The sequence below is a fragment of the Aedes albopictus genome, chromosome 1 (genome assembly GCF_035046485.1).
Source record: "Aedes albopictus strain Foshan chromosome 1, AalbF5, whole genome shotgun sequence".
Taxonomy (NCBI): domain Eukaryota; kingdom Metazoa; phylum Arthropoda; class Insecta; order Diptera; family Culicidae; genus Aedes; species Aedes albopictus.
In genome coordinates, this window is record NC_085136.1 from 229,577,395 (window position 1) to 229,599,959 (window position 22,565).

At 39.9% G+C, this 22,565-nt stretch overlaps 2 protein-coding genes across 2 annotated transcripts; one reads left to right on the forward strand and one right to left on the reverse strand.

Annotated features, from left to right (window-relative positions):
- The first annotated feature begins 1,033 nt into the window (after positions 1-1,033).
- On the forward strand, positions 1,034-16,174 carry LOC109430733 (putative GPI-anchor transamidase). Its single transcript, XM_019706811.3, has 4 exons — positions 1,034-1,213; positions 1,273-1,992; positions 15,797-15,966; positions 16,025-16,174. The coding sequence occupies exons 1-4, from the start codon at positions 1,118-1,120 to the stop codon at positions 16,098-16,100; spliced, it is 1,062 nt and encodes a 353-aa protein (XP_019562356.2). The 5' UTR covers positions 1,034-1,117; the 3' UTR covers positions 16,101-16,174.
- LOC109430732 (ataxin-10) lies at positions 15,981-19,763 on the reverse strand. Its single transcript, XM_019706810.3, has 4 exons — positions 19,591-19,763; positions 16,846-17,678; positions 16,463-16,729; positions 15,981-16,397 (listed from the first exon to the last, which is right to left on the reverse strand). The coding sequence occupies exons 1-4, from the start codon at positions 19,665-19,667 to the stop codon at positions 16,204-16,206; spliced, it is 1,371 nt and encodes a 456-aa protein (XP_019562355.3). The 5' UTR covers positions 19,668-19,763; the 3' UTR covers positions 15,981-16,203.
- Positions 19,764-22,565: the final 2,802 nt, after the last annotated feature.

Consider the following 22,565-nt stretch of genomic DNA (forward strand, 5'->3'; position numbering starts at 1 on the left):
AAAACAGCTTGGAAAACAGCCGATATAGTTAATTCATTTGATTTGATGCATTCGCGCAGTTTTATTTACGTTTTCGCACTTATGAAGACTCAGTGCGCAGCAGTGTTGCGAATACTCACTTGCAAGAGTGATACTCATTTGCTTCTATCTCAGTCCAGAAGCATGCTATCAAAAAATGATGTTAGAAGGGCTTTTAGATTGTAGTCTAATCTAAAAGTTTGCCGAATAAAGTAAAGGTCGCAGACGCATACCAAAATTGTGAGAGAGCTGTGAGTACGAGGTGAGTAAAATTCGTGTAATTTATACTCACCGTGTACTCACAGCTCTCTCACGGTTTTGGCATGCGTCTGAGACTTTTACTTTATTCGGCAAACTTTTAGATTAAACTACAATCTAAAACCCCTTCAAACATCATTTTTTGATAGCATGCTTCTGGACTGAGATAGAAGCAAGTGAGTATAATTTTTTGCTAGTGAGTATTCGCAACACTGGTGCGCAGTCCAGTGGTGAACTAAATGCGGTATATCAAAAGTGCATAATTACAATCAAAATCTTGATCAAAATTGGGTTCTTTAGGGGTACCCAGATTATTGCATAATCGGAATCTCCGTCCAAAATTTAGTCGAAATCCAGAATTTCATCATTTTAGGTGCCCGGGAACTATTTTTAAAATTCATTTAAAGTTTGTATGGGGATTTTTTTTTTGTTCGGGTCGAACTGTCACTTTATCGATTGAACTGTCATTCTATCCACGGAAATTAAAACTGTTTTGTTTATTTAACCATCAAAACAAAGGAATCGGAACGCAATAAAATCACCTTATACTCAGAAAAATGAGCTCTTTCGATTAGGCTAAAGAAAAAGGCAATATTTAATTCACTAAACAACCCAATTGTCTAATTACGATAATTACCCATTTTAAATATTAATAACTCGGATTTTTACTCATTATTCGACATCTTCACATTGACGCAAAAATGGGTACTTGAAAATCAATGTGTATTAAACAAAGCTGATGTTTTGCTCCCTTTTGTTTATAAATAGTACCTGCTTTGCGACCCACCCAGCACTAACCAGCTCTTGCCGGTGACTCAAACTTTTCGAAAAAACTCTAAAAATGCAGACCAAAGATTATTTTCAAACAATCATTACATTTCTTTCTATAGTGCTAGTTTTATTGAACAAAAACAGATGCGAGGCGAATGAAATTGAGGTAAGTTTTAATAACATTCAACACTCAGCGAGTGTGTTAACAAAAATCTCATCCCTCAGCTGCCAAAACAGTTTGTGGCCAGCAGTTCGCACACCAACAATTGGGCGGTGCTGGTGGATACATCCCGTTTCTGGTTCAACTATCGGCATATTGCCAACGTACTGTCGGTGTACCGTTCGGTAAAACGGTTGGGCATTCCGGACAGCCAGATACTACTGATGATTGCCGACGACATGGCGTGCAATCCGCGGAATCCCCGTCCCGCCACGGTGTTCAACAACGCCAACCAGCACATCAACGTATACGGAGCGGACGTGGAGGTGGACTATCGAGGCTACGAGGTGACGGTGGAGAATTTCGTCCGTTTGCTTACCGGGCGGAACGAAAACGGAACAGCTCGCTCGAAGCGGCTGCTCTCGGATGCTGGCAGCAACGTACTGATCTACCTGACCGGTCACGGAGGCGATGGTTTCTTGAAGTTTCAAGACTCGGAGGAGATTACTAACCAGGAGCTGGCAGATGCTATCGAGCAAATGTGGCAAAAGCAGCGCTACAATGAGCTGTTCTTCATGATCGACACCTGCCAGGCGGCTTCCATGTACGAAAAGTTCTATTCGCCGAACATCTTAGCCGTGGCGAGCAGCTTGGTGGGAGAGGATTCCCTTTCGCACCATGTGGATCCGGCCATTGGGGTTTACATCATTGATCGGTACACGTACTACGCACTGGAGTTCCTGGAGAAGGTGGAAGTCAACAGCAAGAAAACCATGGGAGAGTTTGTAAGTATATATATAGGTATATCAGGATAGATCATTTTTGTAATTCAGAATCATATTTTCTAATTATATACAACTCATGATATCAAATGAGTTACATACAAAATTTTGTGTGTAACTCGTTGCTAAACTCGATTTTTTAGCACTCTTCGTATCTATTCAACTCGGCAAGCACATCTCTTGCTGAAAAAAAAAACAACTTTTTGAAACTCGTTGCATAAAAAACCAGTTCCAGTTCAGTATTATAATTTCTATTGTATACTACTCTTTTCAGTACCACAATGACCTACTTTTCTGTACCGGTTCATTATGCAACTGAAATGAGTTGCATAATGTTAATTATGTAACTCATTTGAGTTGCATTAGGAACATTATGCAACTCAAATGAGTTGTATAATGAAAAAATCATTGCATAAGATTTTGTATGGAACTCGTTGCAAAACTGGGTGTTCAGGGCACATAACAAAAAATGGGATTTTAAAGTCAATATTCAATGCTTTGGCAAAATGAATGTTATTTTCTTGCATTTTACAGCAGAAATATTAGGTAAATCTTTTACTTTTTCCTCTTATTGTCATAATATCCCTTCTGGAACACAGACTTGCTCCCACATGTCAACGAATGAAAATAAACCAACATCTGATTGTCATGTATGCCATAACACATACTGCCCGAATAGACTACTTTTCCGCTACCTTTCCACTTTAATTTTCAGAGCTTAATCTCTAAAAAATCTCTGGAGAAATCTTAGAAGAAATTTTTAGGGGCACTCCTGGAGAAATTACGGGTTGTTACCTTCAAGGCATTCGTGAAGGGATCTCATAAATAGTTTCTGCAAAAACCTTCACCTTTAAGTAGTTTCCGAAAGAATCCTTACTGCAACCGCCGAAGAAATCCCTATAGGCATCCCCGCAGGAATTCCTGGAGCAATTTCTGAATTTTTTTTTTTATCTGTATTAACGAAATTTTTAGCCCTGGGCTAGTTCATCTCGGGAGTTCGGGACCCACGCTTTACTTCTCTTCCGAAGGAAGAACTCACATTTTCCGAGTTTGTCGGGAGTGGGATTCGATCCCAGGTCCTCGGGCGTGATTGTCAAGTGTTCTAACCATCACACCAGATCCGCTCCCTTCTGAAAAAAATAAAGGAATTCCTATTGCAATCTTTGAAGAAATTTCTGTAACGATGCCCAACGATTTTTTTTGGGAAATCCATGGAAGTATTTCTGAAAAAAAAAGTAAATATCTGGAACAGTTCCAAGAGGAATCACAGCAAAACTACACAGGGAAAAATTTCTACTCAGTGGCTGAGTTGGTCTTATTCAGAAAACGAAAAATCCTTTGTTTTCTTACTCAGTTTCCATTAAAAGTGGGACAACCCATTGCCAATGGGTTGTCCCACTTTTAACCGAAACTGAGTAAGAAAACAAAGGATTTTTCGATTTCTGAGTAAGGCCAACTCAGTCATTGAGTAGAAATTTTTCTCGGTGTAAGTTGATAAATTCCAGCATGAATTCCAGGAGAATTTCTAACAAGAATTTCTAGAGGAATTTCGGAAGCAATACTAAGAGATTTTCGTACCCTGAAAAAAATCCCAAGAGAAACCCCCGGATGCCCAATTGGAAAATCTAATACATAGAGGAATCCTAGTGAAATCCCTAGAGGAATTTTTATATGAGTAAAAACTGAAGGCATTGATATAAGAACATTTTAAGAAATACCTAGCTAAAAGAATCCCTGAAGAATTCCTGAAAAAAAAACCTAGGAAAATCCATAGGTTTATTCGTCAGCAGGTCGGCACATTCTCCTCCATTTGGGAAGTTTGTGCCACCCGTAGATTTATACATGGATGAGTTGAGTATATACAGGATGAGTAATTTATACACGGAGTAGTTCATAGATGAATTATAACAGAAATATCAACAGAAATCTCTGAATACATCACTACTGTGATGTTACTGAAAGAATTCAAAGAAAAGCTTCTGGAAGAATCACAGAAGGAATGCCTGGTTTTTTTTTTATAGGGAAGCATCTGAATGGATGGTTATAGAATCCCTGGAAGAAAATCCTGCAGATTTCTCTAAGAAACACTAGCGAAAATACCTACAAGTAACGATTCAAAAATTCATGGAGAATTCGCAACAAGCATTTCTGGAGGGATCCCACCATGAATTCCTGAAGGTTTTCTAAAGGATAAATCTCTGGAAGAATCCCGACAGCAATTTCTGAAACAATGCAAGCAAGAAGTCTACTACATAAATCTCTTCATAAATTTATGGAGCAATCCCAAAAAGTAAAGGTATCTCAGAATGAGCCATTTTACGAAGTGACAACAATGTTGATGATGATATTGGTTTTTACGGGTTATTGGACACTACCTCCTGTCAAAATTCATTCATAAAATCGGCTCGTAAAATGGACTATTGACGGAAAGAAGAAGTAAATTTGTAGACTTGTAATCACAACAACAGGCAGCATATATTGGTTGTTCTATTCCAGAGGAAATTAATTCATAATGGAAATTTCTTCAAATTCCTTAAATATCTTTATAACTACCACACCATATACATATGCAAAATAGGCAGTGAGGGATCTCAGTTGATAATTGAGAAAGTTCTTATAAAATACTAAGCTGAGGAGGCTGTGGCCTAGTTGGAACGTTACGCCAAGAAGAGAGAGAGCGAGAATCTGTCAGCAATTTGAATCGATATTGGATTTAAACTTTGGCTAGTGTTGGGCGCTAAAACGGCATAAATGTGTTAGTTTGCAAAAAAAAAAGTTGTAACGAATAATTGCCGCGTACGGCAAAGCTTGGCCTCGCAAGTCTCCGCTCCAAGTTCAACTTCAACGCGTTGACTTGCTCCACCAGTTCGTCAATGGTGTGCTGCCAATAGGGTCCTAAAATGAAAAATATTTTCCCGCTTTTGGTGCATAACACGAAAGAGCTTGGTTTTCTGATCTCAATAAGCTATTTTACGAGACGTTCTACCGGTGGGCCGCTCATTGTTATTGTTTACATTTGATGTTTTTGTTTTCGCGAAAAGTAGCATAACATGTGGTGAGCGCTAATCAATTTTTTTGCTGGCAGAGATGTTTCGGTTTCTAATGCGGCATGTATGAATCCCCCGAGCTGTATGATGTCACTAGCAGATGAAAAAACATCCCCACGGTCTACGGATATTAATTATAATGAGCGGATTGACGCATTTTTGCAGATAAATAAACTCCGTTTATTGAATGGGCCCGTATCACATGTTATGCTAGCGAAAATGTAAATAAATGGGCCCACCGGTTGGACTTCAAAACTGGTAAACATTCAAAAAACAGCTGATTTGAAACGTCTCATAAGCTGCTAGTACACAGGGTCAAATATTTGTCCGAAAAGAAACCAATGCTCAAACATCTTGTTTGACTCGATCAAATTTTCATTAGTGTCAAACTGATGTTGTTTCTTGAGTTCTTTCCTTGTCAAATATTTGACCCTGTGTACTACTGGCCATAAAATGCCTTATGGTAATTTTTCCGAACTTGAACAATAACAGAATAGTTAATAAACTCGAAAATAAAATAATGATGAGCAAGTCTTGTTTGACATTCGAGGTCAACCTTGACGTAACGAAAGTGAAACGGCGGGTTGCAAAAGACACCACATTGGCTCACTTTTGACAACAAATGTTCCTGTTTGACAATTAGTAAACATGCCGTTTTAATCAATGATTGATCGAATTATGCAGAAATTGAGATAGGCATTTAGGAGCCTATTGTCTTCTGGTTCTTCCTCCACTGTTTCGTGCTTGCTCAAAAGCGCCTTCTTCTACCTCCACGGCGTGAACTCTGTTGAACCGCTGTGGCTGTTGGTGATGCTGAACCTGTGGTGGTCTGCTGGTTACTACTGGCGTGGCGAAGTTCGGTTCCAGAAGCGCGCTGTGCGGAATGGGAATCCTGCGCTGCCTGTTCAGAAGCATCCTTGTCTCGTCGTATCCGGTGCAGACTTCCACCATTTCTTCCAGTGAACGAGGCCTCGCTGCTGTGACGATGGCTGCGTAATTTTCGTTCATGTTCTTCTTCACCAGGAAGAACTTTTCGTCGTCTGGAATTGGTGGATCGACGAAGCGGAAAAGCGCTGAGATATCTCGGTAGAACTTCGCAAAGGATTCCTCCCTTCCTTGAAATCGAAAGCTGGCTTCCAGACGCAGAATTTGGGAGTATCCGCTGGGCAGGAATTCCCTTCTGATCTCCCGCTTGAACCGGTCCCAAGTCCGCAACAGGTTTTGCGACGTTGCTCGTGAGTACCAGTCGATTGCGTCCTCCTGGAGTAGATGCTTGATCGAACTCAGGAGTGTGGCGTAGCTCATGCCTTCGTGAATGTCTCCACGCGATCTAGGAACACGTTGAGTGATGTAGTGTCCTTCTCGCCGCGAAATTTGAAAGGCCAGTTGTGCACCGCCTTCTGTATTCGGCGTTCGTCCGCTCGTTCCGGTGCTGCTCGATCTCGCCGGATTAGCCGCTCCAGGTCGTCTCGCATTCGATAGTTTTCTTCACGCGTCCGCTGTTCTCTTTCCTGCATCTCCGCTATTCTCGCTCGCAGCTCCTGAACTTCTCGTGACTGTGCTTCTGGGGCTGGCCGCTTCCATGTTTCTCGCTCCCGGGGAAGATAGGGAGGCGGTGGTGAGGTGTTCCGTTGTCTAGGCTGTGTCTCCCCTGCGTCTTCGTTGTCTCGCGCTCGGAATGAGCTAGAAAATAGCAATCCTCGTCCTTGTCCGCCGGAGAATGACGTCATCGAAGGCGGCTGTGAGGCTGGCGGTGGCGTGGATTCTTGATTTGAATGGTTGCCCACTGGGATCGTGGCATCCGCCGTTCCACCGACTGCTCCTTCCTCTTCGTTGTTGCTTCTTCTTATCGCACCCGTTGAACTTGTGTGGTTCACCTCATTCTCACCTCGTTGCACACAACTCACTACACTAGTACCATTCACTTTGTTGAGTAAAACAGTCACGTGCATGGTTAACATCCCATGCAAATCTCTCAGTTCGACCGGGGGGTGGATCAACCGTAATCTGTCGTGATAGTGGGTAAGACGCGTTCGGCTTTGACTGATTGCAGCCCTATCGGCTGTTCGAATGGCCGCTTCAGTGCTAATGTGCAGCTGCTGTATTTGAGTTTCACAGTGTTCAATGTTGGACTGTGGACTCATTACATGGGCTGAGCTAGTGGGCTGGTTATCTCTTAAGGCTTCCTCTTGCATGAGTGCCTTCAGACGGAGGACCTTTCCTCTGTGGGTGGTAGGCCCTAAATTTACCACGTGACGCAGAGCCAACTCATACGTCACCTCCTCATCTGTTAAGTGTGTGTAATCCATGTCTTATGTTGAATATGCGTAAGGGCTAAAATTGTTTCGATAATCGTAGGCCAGATAATCGAAATTGCACAAAACCAAATCTCAACAAAACCAAAACTCAAAACGCTAAACGGTAGTTTAAAATGTGTGGATTTTCAGTTGGGCGCCAATGTAACGAAAACATTGGAATCTTATAAATGTACATTTTATTTTCCGTATCGGGTCCCACGTCTGGGAAATCAGATACGAAAAACAAAATAGAACGTTACAAATGTACAAAACACAAACATGCAACAGATAACATTAATTGTGCCCAGTTATCTAAATAGATAACGTAGTCCAACCGCAGGATGACGAGGTTTCATTTTTGTTCTTGGTCCATCAGTCAATCCTGTAATCGTATTTTTTCTGGCGGATTGCCTTCTTGTTCGCAGCGTTGGTTGCTTACATAGCTTGTTTTGGTCTAGGAATTTCAAATCCTAAGGGGGCATCTCGATTCGAGCAACAACACAAGACCGTCTACAATTTGATGTCCGTCTTAGGGGACGGCTTGCGTGTTTTGTACTGGGTTGCTCCTGAAATGTTTGGAGCACTACAAATGTACATTAAAATTCAGGGACAGATGTACAAACCTTAGTATAACATACAAAATAAACTGACAAAATGTTCACAACAATTTACAAACGTAACAAACTTTAGCCGTTTTCCAAAGTTGCACGTGTTTTGTTCATTGCGTGCCCAGCTAACACAAAGTCTTATATGATGTTGAATAGGATGCTAAAATGGAGGTCATATACGTACATGCTCCCATTTAAGGCTCAAGCATCCGTCATCCTTTTTTGGAAAATAAAAAGCAGTTTTCTCGCTGTAAATCAAAACATCGACCATGAAAATATATTCACTGCATTCTCTTACTCATGTGGAGTACAGTGAATATATTTTTATATCAAAGATCTTTGTTTTGAACGAAAAAACTGCTTTCAAATGTTTGATGATGACGATGATTTCAATGACGAATTGCTCAACGTTAACCGCGTGTAAAGTGTGCGTATATCGCCTCCACTTTTGCATCCTATTCAACATCATATGCGATCGTGTGTTGACTGGGTAATTTTTATGTGACGCCAAAAACATCAACTGAATTAATATTGATTATAAAATGGCAATGCTAAGAAGTGAAAAACGCTTTTATTTTTGTATTTCAAAAAAGGCTGATAAAATCGGGTCCTCAGTGTGTTATATAACTACACGTTTTGCATTTTTTTTTTACAATTTAGATACAATTTCAACTCAAGAAGCATCAAATTAGCTTGTACGGGTATTTCAATGCCAAAAAACTTTAAATACTTGGATGATTAACGTTACCAATGTACTTCAAACCATCGAAATCAAAAATTAGATTAGAACGTTCCATTCGTTCCATTCCATTCAAGTGCATAAAAAGTTTACACAAGAAACAGTTTACGCACAAATAAATGACTATGAGTGCTTCACAACGCGTACATGGAGCAGTGTAGGTTTACAACGAAGAGAACCGGAGTTCAAATCTCATAGTAGGCGCAGTATCATAACGTCCGAGGCCATAATGTCCCAGGACTTTATGGCGCATTTTTTCGGGGCATAACGTCCAAACATGTAAGTATGTCACGAAGCCCAAGGAAAGAAGGCACATAGGATATTATGACGCACCCAAACTTTTGGACGTTATTTCGCAAAAAAACGCGACTTAACAACCGGGACAGTATGGCCTCGGACGTTGTGATTCGGCCCCCTCATAGTAAAGTAAATAGTAAGTAATAGTAAAAAATAGTAGTAAGTAGTATGTAAAAAATAAACAAAGAGTAACTCAAAATAATTGTCAATTAGCATTCTACAACTAATACCTTTCATAAATAATAATATACAAAGAAGATTTAGGATGTTTTTTTGTGTTCATCGAAGCTTATTTTTGAGCTGAATAGCATTTTTTACAGCGGCAAACGTGAACTTTTGGTGAACACAACTTTGGTTAATTACTTAAAAAGTAGGCTGTATAGAATGCTATTCGTATTCCTTTATACAGCTGATTAAGCCCAAACATACATTTTTATCCGAACTTTAGGTTGCTTGGGACAGCTAGCGTCAACCTCGTTGTTTTTTATTTACTTCTACTTGTTCACATCTAGCCTTTCATATATCCGTAGAAGCTGATTTTATGTGACTTGATGTTAACTCAAAATGGGAAGCCTAAACTTCGAATGATTTTGCGTTTTCAGTGAGTTTTTTACCACAGAGAACAGACATCCAAGCCTATAGAATTTTTTTGTAAGCTGTGTAAGGATTCATTTTTTTAGCGTTGACCATACTAGCGTCACCTATGCAGCAAGTTTCTACAGTCAGAGGTGAGTACGCATATCTAGGTAAGTTTTATATTCACCACCGACAAAAGCGTTAAGGTTGCTGTTACTGGCTTTGAAACAAGTCGTGTTGCTTAGGTTGGAACTTTGCGATAGCAGCGCCACCACGATGTTGCCGCTTGTGTTGCCAATTCAAATGACCGTTAATTTCCTTACACAGCTTTAGAACTGGAATTAGATGTCTGTTCTCTGTGTTAAGTAAGTTAAGTAACACAAAAATTGGTCAAATGAGGTTATGTTGCATTTCTAAAGCATCAAAACTTTAAATTCAGAATAATATTTCTATCGTATTTTAGTGCAATATAATCTAATTGTAATATATTGCGCTAAATACACTACACCAGGAACGTTCAATCGGCAAAAAAAAATCTTTGGATATCGTTCATCAAGACAATACGACAACATCGTCGTAGCCACTTTGAACTACCGGCGCTGCTCCCAGTAGCTGCTAACCAAAGACTGAGAAGACAGCAGTCAGGAGGCTCGATTAACACGGGCTTAAGCAAGGTTTAAGTCTGCGGTTTAAGTAATGACATATATGCTTGGCTTGAGCATTTTATGGTTGGTGTGCAATGATGTTGATTTAAAAGAAATTTATGCTTGGTGTGGGTTTCAAATCATTCTCAATCAACCATTTGAAGCACTTATACCTAGAATATCTTCGAAGCTTGAGAGTAATATTTTTTTTTCTGTTCGGGTGAGCCACTGCGACCAGTATTTAGATCTTTTGTGGCATTACCCGTATCCTTAGTATTTAGTGCATGTCGTACTACTCCATTGACATTAAGAGGCAATGAAGCATCCATTTCTGTACGGTTCCTGTTTTGTTATCCCAGAGGTGCAAGAAATAGATTGCGATAAAAAGGTCCCGTTATCATAGAGATTTAAATCCCAGTGAAAGAGCGCCCCTAATCAAACACAATCTATTTGAATTCTGAGAAAAACAAAACGGTGGTACTGATATTTATCCATGCATCGGAACTCTAGCCCCATCCATGTCTTGCTTCTAGTTTAGTCCCAGGACAACAAAGAAAAACCCGGGACTTTAGGCTAGTTGCAAAACTCTGTCAAATTAGAGAATGTGTTCTGTGCAATAAGAATGCACGTGAGTCCTTGAATTACCAGAACTTAACAGTCTTCGATAGGTTAGTACGCAAACAGATACGTAAAGCATGTTTGTTTTCCTAACATCAAGTGTAGTCTCGGGTGGGCAAAGTGCGATTCTTTAACTATCAGCTAGGCAGAATAAAGGCAATTTTATAAACTGTCACTAGTAACAAGGACTTTGTACCATGAATCCTTTTTACCAAAACACATTACCCCAACTTCACAAACCGGATGTCACTAGGGTTCGGTTTGGTAGATCTTGAACCGTAACGCAACACATAAAGGCGATCTACCTACGTTACGGGCTCCGTTAAAGATCGAGCATATTTTAAACCCCCTCAATCATTCATCCATCAGCACGGGTCGCCTGACACCTTGGATTGGGGTTCCCTGTTTAGTGGACTTTTACCCCCGGAACAGGTGGTCCGTAGTGTTATTCTTAGCCAATTGAGACAACCGCTACCGACACTACACAGCTATCTAGGCTGATCGGGAAAAGAAGTTTATATTGATGATCACCCGGATAAAAACTAACCATAGGGTGTTTGGTGAAAACCATTCCTGCACCATACAGTGTACCAGCTACAATAATGTATATTGTAATGAAATGGTTCACTAAAAGCTTCGCACATTGTAGCTACTATACATTTACATTCGATTTTTATGTAACACTATATTATACTGTTTTTCTTACGTTTGAACCATTCACTTTTCCGAAACATTATTTTTCCGTGCATTTTTAATTATTTATTCAGTTTTAGATTTTTTCCGTGCTTTGTTTTGTTGATCTTTGTGACTTTTACACCGTAAAAAATCTGCACTGTGATATGAACGGGTTGGCACTTGAATTCGCACTACTGTTTAATCAGTTTGTTATCAATTAAATATCATTCAAAAAGGAACATCCAATGCCTCTTCAATTTTAATTGAACTTCACTTCAATTCGTTGTTGACAATGTTTTGAATTCGAATAAAGAATTTAAAAAAAGTGCTGCTAACCGCACGTAGATTCGATACCAGGACCTTGAGATTTACGATCATCTGTTCTACCACTACACTACTTCACACCTGTTAGAGAGGTTCGATTCGAAGCGAAACACTTTCTACCACCTGTCATCTATATTTACTTTCATACCCAAAAAAGTCATTATCAAATCAACAGCTTTTCAATTTGGATCCTACTGCTTTGTACACTAGTGCAAATTGAAGTGATTTTTAGTTGATTTCTCCGGTGGGTTTGTTTTGGTTATCAAATCAACACTGACTGCATTGCGATTTCAAAGGAAAAGCCTTTCTGATCATGCTGATTGGGATGTAGAATAGTTAAGGGATTTTTCCCTTACATTGAGCGTGCAGAGTTTTTACCGTGTATGATGCAAAGGAGGGCCCATACAGCGGCCGTTCGCTCGTTGCAAACCCGCTCGTTGCAACGCTTTTTAGTTGCAAGTCCGCTCATTGCAAAATTTTACAAGTTTTTGCAATTAAAAAGCAACCAAGTGTCAAATTAGTGCTGTCAGTTATGCTGTCAGTGCATTTCGATGCACTTTAGTGTCAAAGTGACGTTGCAATTAGCGAATGGCATTCGCTCGTTGCAAAGTAAACATTTTGCAACGAGCGAACGGCCGCTGTATAGCCGAGGCGGTAAACGCACGGGTATTCAGCATGACCATGCTGAGGGTGACAGGTTCGAATCCCGGTCGGTCCAGGATCTTTTCGTAAAGGAAATTTCCTTGACTTCCTTGGGCATAGAGTATCTTTGTGCCTGCCACACGATATACATATGCAAAATGGTCATTGGCAGAGGAAGCTCTCAAAAAACTGTGGAAGTGCTCATAGAACACTGAGCAGCTGAGAAGCAGGCTTTGTCCCAGTGAGGACGTTACGCCAAGAAGAGAGAGAGAGAGAGAGAATGATGCAAAGGAAAGGAAAGAAAAAAGTGAATAAGTTGAAACATCAATTTAAAGTCAATAAAATGTTTAAATAAGTAGTAAACCAGATGTCTTAAGAATCGCAGATCCAAGAGATATGGCGGGCTAGGTATGTAGAGTGCGATGAGAGGAATACGATTGACGAACTTTATCTTTGACGTAGAGCCATCTTTAACATATGGACTGGACTGAATACTGAATGAAATTCTAATATAGGTTCGTCTGTGGGTTCGCTTCTTAACCTAACTTATACTTGAATCGAACTTGACAGTTTTCTAATGAGTTGTTAAATACATATGTACGTGTATTTCAAACTTTAGTCAAACTGGAGCCTCAATATTGCAATAACGGTTAAGCACGCTGTAATGATACTTATGTACCTCGTCACCCACTTCATGCAACTACATTAGTGGTCTAATAATGCTTAGCGCGCTCGGCATAGTTCCATCATGCCGCTCAAAGTGTTGCCACAAATAATGTTCAGTTTGCGAAACCCGGTTATCTGGCTGGTGGGGCATGGGAGCCTAAGCTTCAACTGTTAATGCAATCAGAGACTACTCAGACCTCGACTCAGACTTAGACGTGGGCGATCCAATATATGAAAGGTTATCCAAAACGCTCTGGAGAATTCCCAAAGCGCATTCTCATAATGCTAGTAAGCCTAAGATGCCATTAACAGGAGGAAAATGACAAGATAATATAACATTACATGGTTTATGTAATGTAAACCAATACAACATAACAAAAGAGAACCATTCCAAAACCAATTAACAGCAAGCAAGAAAGATCATTAGATTGCCTCAACCCTCTGCGAGATTCTAATGGATTTGAAAGTGTCCCTGATACTCGAACTACGCACATGATTCGATCCATCTTGCCTTGATCAATCGTATTAGTTTATCCGGGAATCCGCATTCGTGCATAATCTGCCATAGCTGGTCTGACATAAGTATTCTTTAGCCCTAATATCGGGCTTCAGTTTGATGCTAAAAGATTTAATAATTGACCATTTTTGCGATCGCACGGACCAAAAATGTACACGGAGAGACGAAACTACCCAAAAGTGAGTTCTTTCCACCCAACTTCGGGGTTGCGTGCGTCAAGCCAATTTTGAGTTGATGGAATCAATGTTTTTGTTGGGTTGTTCCCGCTTGCTTCCATGTGAAAAAAATACCTAATTTTAAGTTTTTTCCACTCAACCGAAATTTCGACTAGGTTGTATTCACTCAAATTTGAGTACTGTGCTAGAAACTCAGTTTTGGCTTGACGCACGGAACTGCAAAAGTTGGGCTGTTTCTCTCTTCACTCTCTGACAACAACAGAAAGAGCGCATGAAAAGGGAGATGAAAAAGAACTCAAAATTGAGTTTAAAAGTACCTAATTTTGAGTTTTTCAGTTTCTCCGTGTATGGAACGGCTCTACCCCATTTGGCATAACGCTGTTTGGCATAATGCCATTTGGCGTAATGGCCATTTGGCATAATGGCCATTTGGCATAATGCTGTTTGGTATACCGTATTACCCCGCTAATACGACACCGACTGTTGTCGTATAACCGGGGTAATCTTTTAATTCGACAAACTGGTCACCTTACACCACCATGCTCATTGAAATTTGGCAACTCTATTTTTGTTTTTGTTTTGATTTCCGGATTTGTTATGAAACATAATTTTATCAACTATTGCGGTGGCGCGAATGAAAAGCTCGTTCTTTCTATGATTGTTGCCATCCTCAGTTCATTCCGGTTGGTCTCCAGGCGGTTTGGGTGTTGAATACAGTGACCCCACAATTTATGAATCGGCAAAAATGACCACAGTTTATGGATCACTCCATTTGATTAACATGGTGATTCATAAATAGTGTACAAAATTTAAGGTGATTCATCGGTGTGGGGTCACTGTAGCAGCAACTCAGAACTTCCGAAATTTGCGGCTGCAAGAGGAGTTGCTGCGGGTGCGAGTATAAGCGCAATATCAAACTGTTTTGCATTTACAGTGTACATCGCTGTGACATTTGAACACTTTTTAATTCGACATGTGTCGTATGAGCGGGGTACGAATTAAAAAGTGTCGTATTAAAACGTGTCGAACCAGAGGGGTAAGACGGTAACACGAAGAACAGCCTTCTTGATAAGAATGTGCATAACACTTGTTATGCCAAATGGCGTTATGCCAAACTTCATTATGCCAAATGGGGTAGAGCTCTTGAAACAACTGGGAATCGAATCTGTCACGCTCAGCTTTGCTGAGCACCCTGTATGCCAAATACCCACGCCTGTGGGGCTCTTAACCCTTTATAAGGCCGAGAAAACTAGAGGAGTTGTCAACGCATACTATTATGGAAATAATTATATACATGATAACATGTACAAAACAATTTTTGTTTGAAAGAAACTCAAAAATCTAGGTGGCAATATAGTTGCCACTGCCCGTTAACCCCAAAAACGAGCTTTGAGGTGGCAACATAGTTGCCACTGCCCGTTTAGGCCACCTGCGCTGGTGGCAATATTCTTGCCACTGCCCTTTTAGAGTACTTTTCTTTTTTTGACTTCGACGAAAAGCCGGAAAAGAGATTTTAGAGTGGATTAGAGCTTAACCCATAATATAAACTGTGTAATTCAGCTCGTGTCAACCCATAATTTGATTATTTCTTAAAATATTTACCAAATCTATAATTTTACAATAAGTTTCGAGCTAATTTTCTTCGCGCGGTCAAATTTAGCCATTTTTGAGAGTACAAATGGCTCCCACATTGTTGTTAAAGCTTTGTTTAGTACCAAAAAAATACTAGGCGTTGTTAGTAATCCCAAGTTTACGTAAACCAAAAAAAAAGTTTGAAATAAATTGTTATAAAATAGAAAAAAAAATACAAACAGTAGGTGGCAATATAGTTGCCACTGCCTTATAAAGGGTTAAGAGCCACTTCATTCGAGTCAAGTTTTGTCACATCGATATAATATGACTTCGACTTGTGTCACGTCACTCCATGCACAGAATGGGTCCAAATGTCTGCTCTAAATATTTTGTCTATATATCTTTCTAGCTCTCAGTGTGTCCCAAACGAGTATGCATATCGACGGTGGGAGTTCGGAAGGACCTGTATCCCAAGGACCCCTACAAAGTACCCATCACCGATTTCTTTGGATCCATACGACCCACGGAAATCACTACAGGGGTGGTGAATGTCACTCTGTCCACCATTCCGGAAGATCAGTACGCACTAAACGTGATTTAAAGAAAAACAAAATTTGACATTTTTTTTATTTTTCAGTTTTGAAAAGAAACCGATCAGCAAACCAAATCCAGCTTTGTTCTACGATCAATTTCCATCTGAGCTGTTTGCGTAAGACGTCCGTCACTCTAGTCGCAGTATTTTGAAGGTAAGGCTGACTGATAATGCGAATAAATATTGAACACAGTAGTGATCCCCGGGTAGGTCCACGTGCCACTTTACTGTCCCCGAGAAGACGGTGAGGGGGCGCTGCAGCCATCTTTGATCCGAATGGTCCCTCCGGCGCTGTTGTATTCTGTTAGTAGAGAGTTTTCAGCATCGCCAATCTTTGTCAAAGATGCCACGAATTTCTGATTTTCCAAGTTATCATCGCACAGATTTCTGATCGCCAAGATGCTCCACTCTTTGATTACTGAAAGAGTTAGAAAGTTATTGTTTAACATAGTACCTAGATCGAACATAAATCGTTATTCGTACGTGGATTTCTCGCGTCCAGATTGGTGCACTCTAGAATTGCCGCCATTATTTGCATGTCGCGGGCCAGGTTCTGGTTCTTTTTGTTCTTGTACGACAAATTGGCCAAAGCCTTCACCAGCGAAGACTTGAGCGTAAAGGAAATGTCTTGTTCAATGTTCAGCTCACTGTTGCCTTGCTTCACCTTGAGGATCTCCTCAATCTTCTGAACCGGGGTAAACATGTTTCCATTTTCGTTTTTACCGATGGTTTGTAGCTGCCGAAGAAGACCTGAAAAGAGAGGCTTTCTGTAGGTATATACCGAGTCGCGGTTCACTTGTAGGTTTTAGACTAATTAGGTTATGGTACTCATTAGGTAATGGTAATAATTAGGGAATGGTACTCACATCCCATGTTCAGGAACAGCGCCCCATCTTGCCGCAAGAATGACCCGTACGGTTCCACGCAAGTAGCATCGGCGAAAAACGCCAACAGCGTGAACACCTCGTCGGTTTTCTCCCCATCCAAGTAGCTATCGACCGTCTTTAGCACACAATCCGACTTCTTCTTGAAATCGACCAGCAAATGCTTGAACAGATCCTGCTGCAGTGGCCTGCTTCGTCGATCTTGATCCTGTCGGATGTACTCGTTCAGGTAGCGTACAAACAAGATGCGCTTCTCGCACTCGATCCGTTCGTAGCCTTCTACGACCTCGTTGCTGTCGCACATAAGGTACTCGAGAAAGATTGCCACAAACTCCGGCGCTTCCTGCTGGGTCCGACGATTGGTTTCCACATTTTCTAGCAGAACCGTTAGCAGTTCTTGGGCATCCAGACCAATGTCGGCTTTGTAGATAAATGCATTGTACACGAGCATCGTGGCGGCATTGGTAAAACCAGTGTTAGCTTGGATGCATTTCAGGAGGTATTCCTTGAATTCTTCCAGTATTCGTTGCTGGTTTGGTTTGTTCTGAACACACAGATTTGCCAGCAGCTGCAGACAGTTCAGTCTTACATTCTCCGGAATGCCATCGTCGTTCAGAATTTTCGAGATGTTGCCTAGCAACGGTTCTTTAGAAATTATCTCATTTTGGAAGGATTCACCCAAGGCGCACGATCGTTTCAGCAGGTTGAGGCATTTGATGGCGATCTTGTTCTGATAATCACCATCGGTGTGGCAGGTTAGGAACACGTCCAAGATTTTATCTGATTCGCTTTTGAATTGGTCGTAGACACAGTTGCTGAAAAAGATTGAACAGAATACAGTCAGGTTTTTTTTTACGCGGGGGATACGTACCGCGTAAAAAAAAAACTCAGTTCAAAATTCGAAAAACCGCGTAAAAAAAGTCTCACCATTTCTCGACGAATCATGCAAAAATAAGACGATGAAATTTTTTTTTGTATGGAGTTTTCATTTACGCGGCCGCGTAAATGAAAACCGCGTAAAAAAAGACCTGACTGTAATCAAGTTCAATTTTAACCCTAGTAGGATGTTGGGGTCAACATGACCCAGGCAGGCTCGTTCAACGTACTCTACACAATCGTGATGCGCCAAGCCTAACATCTTAGGAGGGTAAATTCAATTTATTTATTCATTTAAAGTCAACGGTGCTATTCCGAAAGGTGTAAGTTGAAAAGACCAGAAGGCGGAAAACTCTTGAAAACGAAATGGCAAGAAATGCGAAAAGACTGAATGGCCAAAGGAGGAAGGATCGCAAAACGAAATGATCATAAAGTGGAAAACCGTTAAAAAATGAAACTGACAAAATAACGTAAACGAGAGATAACTTTAGTACATTCCTCGTAACTGGTTACTCACATCTTATAACTTCTGCCGACTATGTGGCTGCTAGTTTATGCCACAAAAGTTCAGCTTATTGGACGCAGTGGCTTAATTTCCCCAATAGGGAAGGAAAAAATGTGGCTGCTAGTCTGCGCTTACTTCATGGTCATACGGTTGAGAAACATCATGTCCAATTTTAATTTAAAAAAGTCGAATTCCCGGTTTTGCCTAAAATTTTGGTAAACCATGCTTGTACATGTTGAATATAAAAATTCCTTAAGAAATGCTCACGGTAGCTGAGAAGCAAGCAATAATACGCGAGGGAAGCAATGCGAGAAAAAAGAAATTTCAACTAAACTGGTTGTAAATACCGTAATCCGAGGGAAATTGAACACTTTTCCTCTATTCCTTTCAATAAAATTAGGTACAATGCATATAATTCCAAACAAATATTTTTAAAACATGCACTGAGTGGACCTGTTTCATGTTTCATAAACGAAATTCTTACAAGAAATTGCTACATTTTGAAAAACATGTACAAATGGTCAAATTTGAAAATTCCGGGGTGAAGTTGATCAATCAATAACCAAGCCAATGACATAACATTCTAAGATTGGAAAATTATTGCACAAACCTAAACATCATCAAGTTGAATCTGAATAAGTTCTTAAAATTCTTTCTACTGGTGTTTTTTTGTATGTTAAACATAAAATAAAGTTTAGTATGTTACAGAATGACCCTCATTACACGCCTAACGATAGGAAATTTCTTGAAAAATAGTCTTACTTTCGCAAAAATGTATGCTATTTTCAAATAAAACTTATTTGTTAACACCAATTTTAGTCTAAAACAACATTCATTAGGCCTACAATGAATGAGTGAAAGTGTTTTGTGAGTGATCTGATATACAAGGCGTCAATGGGAGGCGATTTCTTGAACGTCTTTTTACAAGTTCAAATACCTACGCACATCCAAAAAAGTCGATATTTTTATGTAAAATTCGACAAAATTGGCATAAAAACCAAATATATTCACACAATTGATTTACGTCAAATGTTCTTCCATTGAAACAGAATTGTAGCGTCCTCAGCAGTTGAAGGATGTGGATCCCATAGTGATTAACTTCACCCCGCTGATCAACTACCCCCCCAGATTACGGTACAAACTTTTAGCTATTTCACGAAAAGATGGCTTTAATGTTTAAGTACATTATGTGGCAGAAACATTCAAGTTGTTCGTGTATCCAGAAGCCGCAATTTGGTTGCCATAAGATTACCTAGCCTAAAGCAAAGCTGGTCATCAGGCTTTGAGTGGATGGATAAAAAAATATAAGAAACATCGTCTAACGACAGACAGAAAGGATACCCTACCTAATGTTTAATTCGTTCAATCCTTTGAGAGCAGCTTCAAAGTCCTTTTCCGACACTTGTCCAGCAATTTGTTCCATGTTGCACGGTTCCGGATGCGCCCCAGGTTCTTGCAGCAAGCAGGAAGAATGACCTCTACGTGCGCTCTAAAGTCACTGTTTACAAACTTTATTTGACATCCCGTCGCGTTCTGTCGCACCGTACACGAAAAAATAAAAGTACTCAAATATTTGTCTATTTATAACCCAACTCCACAATTTCGTGGGAAAGCAAATTTGAGCACATTTGTATTACATTGGGTCAATCAGATTCAAATAAGATCTAAGTTTTTTTTATTGTTTTTAGATGCACTCAGTGAAAAAAAAACTAACGAAAATTATCAAAATACGTTATGATTTTTTGCTATAGCTATAAATTGGTTGTGCTACATTTCCCCGAATGTCGGTTCCCCGATTGTCGTTTCCCCGAACGTCGATTCTCCGAATACCGTTTCCCCGAATGACACTTTTCCCCGAATGACCCTTTTTCCCGAATTACACCCTTCTTTATTTTATAGGCGGTTCTATCAAGTTCTATTGCTCCTCAGACCTTCTGAAACACTACTGGATGAAGAATGGTAATATGACTCCTTCTTTCAATTGCTGCTCGTTCTTTCTAGAACCAAATTGACCCCGACGACTTGTCAAATTATGGTCGATAAACTTTTTGAAAAACCTAGTCCCCAGGATCACGAAAATGTTGTGGCAAGTGATGATTTCGAACAAGAATCACAAGAATGACATTGTAATGTAAAGTCTTTTCGGGGAACTGTTTTTGGTTGGAACGGGTCATTCGGGGAACAGGCATTCGGGGAAACGACATTCGGGGAACCGACATTCGGGGAAAAATAGCACAATTCTAAAAATTATGGATGCCAAAAGAATACATTATGAAAACGGGTATGAAAATAATTGTGCTTTGTATATGATCAATTTTATAAGATAGCCCAGCTAACACGAAGTCTTATATGATGTTGAATATGATGCTAAAGTGGAGGCCATATGCGTACATGCTTCAATTTAGCCGCGTGTCAAGTGTGCGTATATCGCCTCCACTTTTGCATCCTATGCAACATCATATGCGATCGTGTGTTGACTGGGAGACTTATGAAAAGAGCAACTATATCTAAAAATGATGCAGACTGGAATCGATCCATGAACGCCGGGATCACACGAGTTTATCACACGACTACCGACGCTTGGGGGTTGTTTTTTATATCTGTATTAACGAGATTTTTAGCCCTAGGCTTGTTTATCTCGGGACTCACGCTTTACTTCCCTTCCGAAGGAAGAACTCATATTTTGTGAGTTTGTGGGTAGTGGGATTCGATCCCAGGTCCTCGGCGTGATAATCACGTGCTTTAACCATCACAGCAGGTCCGCTGCACGAGTATTTTTGCTAAACATATATAAAAAACCAAGCTGTGAGACGATTTTGCGTCAACCACAGCACAGATAACCACAGATAATAGATTTTTTTGTCATTTTCTCTTAAGCGTTGTGAATGCGAATTCGTTCAGGAATCCCTCCTATGCAAGCTTGCAGTCTAGGGCGTAGTCAGCTTTTCGGTCAGGGGCTGGGGGAATGACACTTCTTTTACTAACCGGAAAAATCCACAATTATCCGTTACTAACCGTGATTAACCGCGTCTACCTGCTGCTCAGTTGGCAGCGGTTAGCGACGGTTAGAAACGGATAAATGTAGATTTTCTGGTTAGAAAAGGATATGTCATCCCCTTGGTCAGAGGAGAGGCGGTGATCGAGCGCCCTTAGCAAAGTTATACGTATTCACCTGCTTTTATAACTAAACGCAACACGCTCGCCTGTTCTACACAAATCAGCGTGGTGCTGGAAGCGGTGGTCAATTTCTGGATGACTAATGTCGAATTCGTTTATTTGCACCGCCTGCACCGCTTTGCCACCGGGTGTAGCAAACTTGCACCGAAACCGTTCGTTTATTCGCATGTACTGTTCTGTTTTGACACCCGATTGACACCGGTGCAAGAAAATGCTACACCCAGTTTGAGCGCGGTGTAGCAGGTACAAAGCTAGTTTTACCAATACATGTATATCGCTGGACTTGTATCGTGGTTTTGTTTTGATGGGAATGATGATTTTCTCTTCGGGATTAGGTAAACAGTTTTCTTGAATATTCGTTCATTTTGAGAAGTTTTAATTTCCAAAGAGCAAATCTGTGCGTTTAAAAATTATTTAAACTTGATCGATGATTATCACGTCTTTCAACTTCTGAGGAATCTTCAAAATTTATCAGTAACATGAAAATTCAAAGAGTTGATTCAACGTATATTTTTCCCATCACTATTTTTTTTATTATCGCAAATACCTATGTGGATTACTTTTAATAATTTAATCATTAAAATTTTCTGTCGCATGATGATTGATGATATATGAAAAAGATGACGTAATAAAGTTTTGATAAGCCCAGAATAGAATAAAAATCTATTAATTCAAATTGGACTGAAATATTACTGAAATATAATTTTGTAGGTACATACAAACAGTTTAAAAAACCGTAAATTCTATTTTTTTTTCTTACAACAAATATTAAATTTTTGAATTACATTGAAAGTTAAACAAATGTCCTAAAGGATGGTTAAAGCGTTTTTAATATAAGTTGCGTTTCAGTAATGTTATGTTTTGAAAAGCATTTATTTACGTTGTAGCTAATCGTTTTCTATTGAACTGCCTTTAACATTTTTGTGTTAAATTTGTGCACGTAGATTGTTTACAATTGCATGTTAGCATCCTTTTTTATTGGGCAACGAAAATTGTTAAATTCTAATAAGTTGCTTTTGATTGAAAAAATATTATATTACAAGAATTTAAAAAAGATAAATAATGTAGGAGTGTTAAAACATTGGATAACAATTTTCAAGTAACATTTATCATTGCAAGTTTATCATGTACAAGTGGATTACTG

Coding starts and splice junctions, on each gene's coding strand:
- LOC109430733 (XM_019706811.3), top strand. CDS start 1,118: ATGCAGACCAAAGATTATTTTCAAACAATCATTACATTTCTTTCTATA. Junction 1,214..1,272: donor GCGAGGCGAATGAAATTGAG/GTAAGTTTTAAT, acceptor CTCATCCCTCAG/CTGCCAAAACAGTTTGTGGC. Junction 1,993..15,796: donor AGAAAACCATGGGAGAGTTT/GTAAGTATATAT, acceptor ATATCTTTCTAG/CTCTCAGTGTGTCCCAAACG.
- LOC109430732 (XM_019706810.3), bottom strand. CDS start 19,667: ATGGAACAAATTGCTGGACAAGTGTCGGAAAAGGACTTTGAAGCTGCT. Junction 17,679..19,590: donor TTGAACGAATTAAACATTAG/GTAGGGTATCCT, acceptor AATCTTTTTCAG/CAACTGTGTCTACGACCAAT. Junction 16,730..16,845: donor GCTGTTCCTGAACATGGGAT/GTGAGTACCATT, acceptor CTCTCTTTTCAG/GTCTTCTTCGGCAGCTACAA.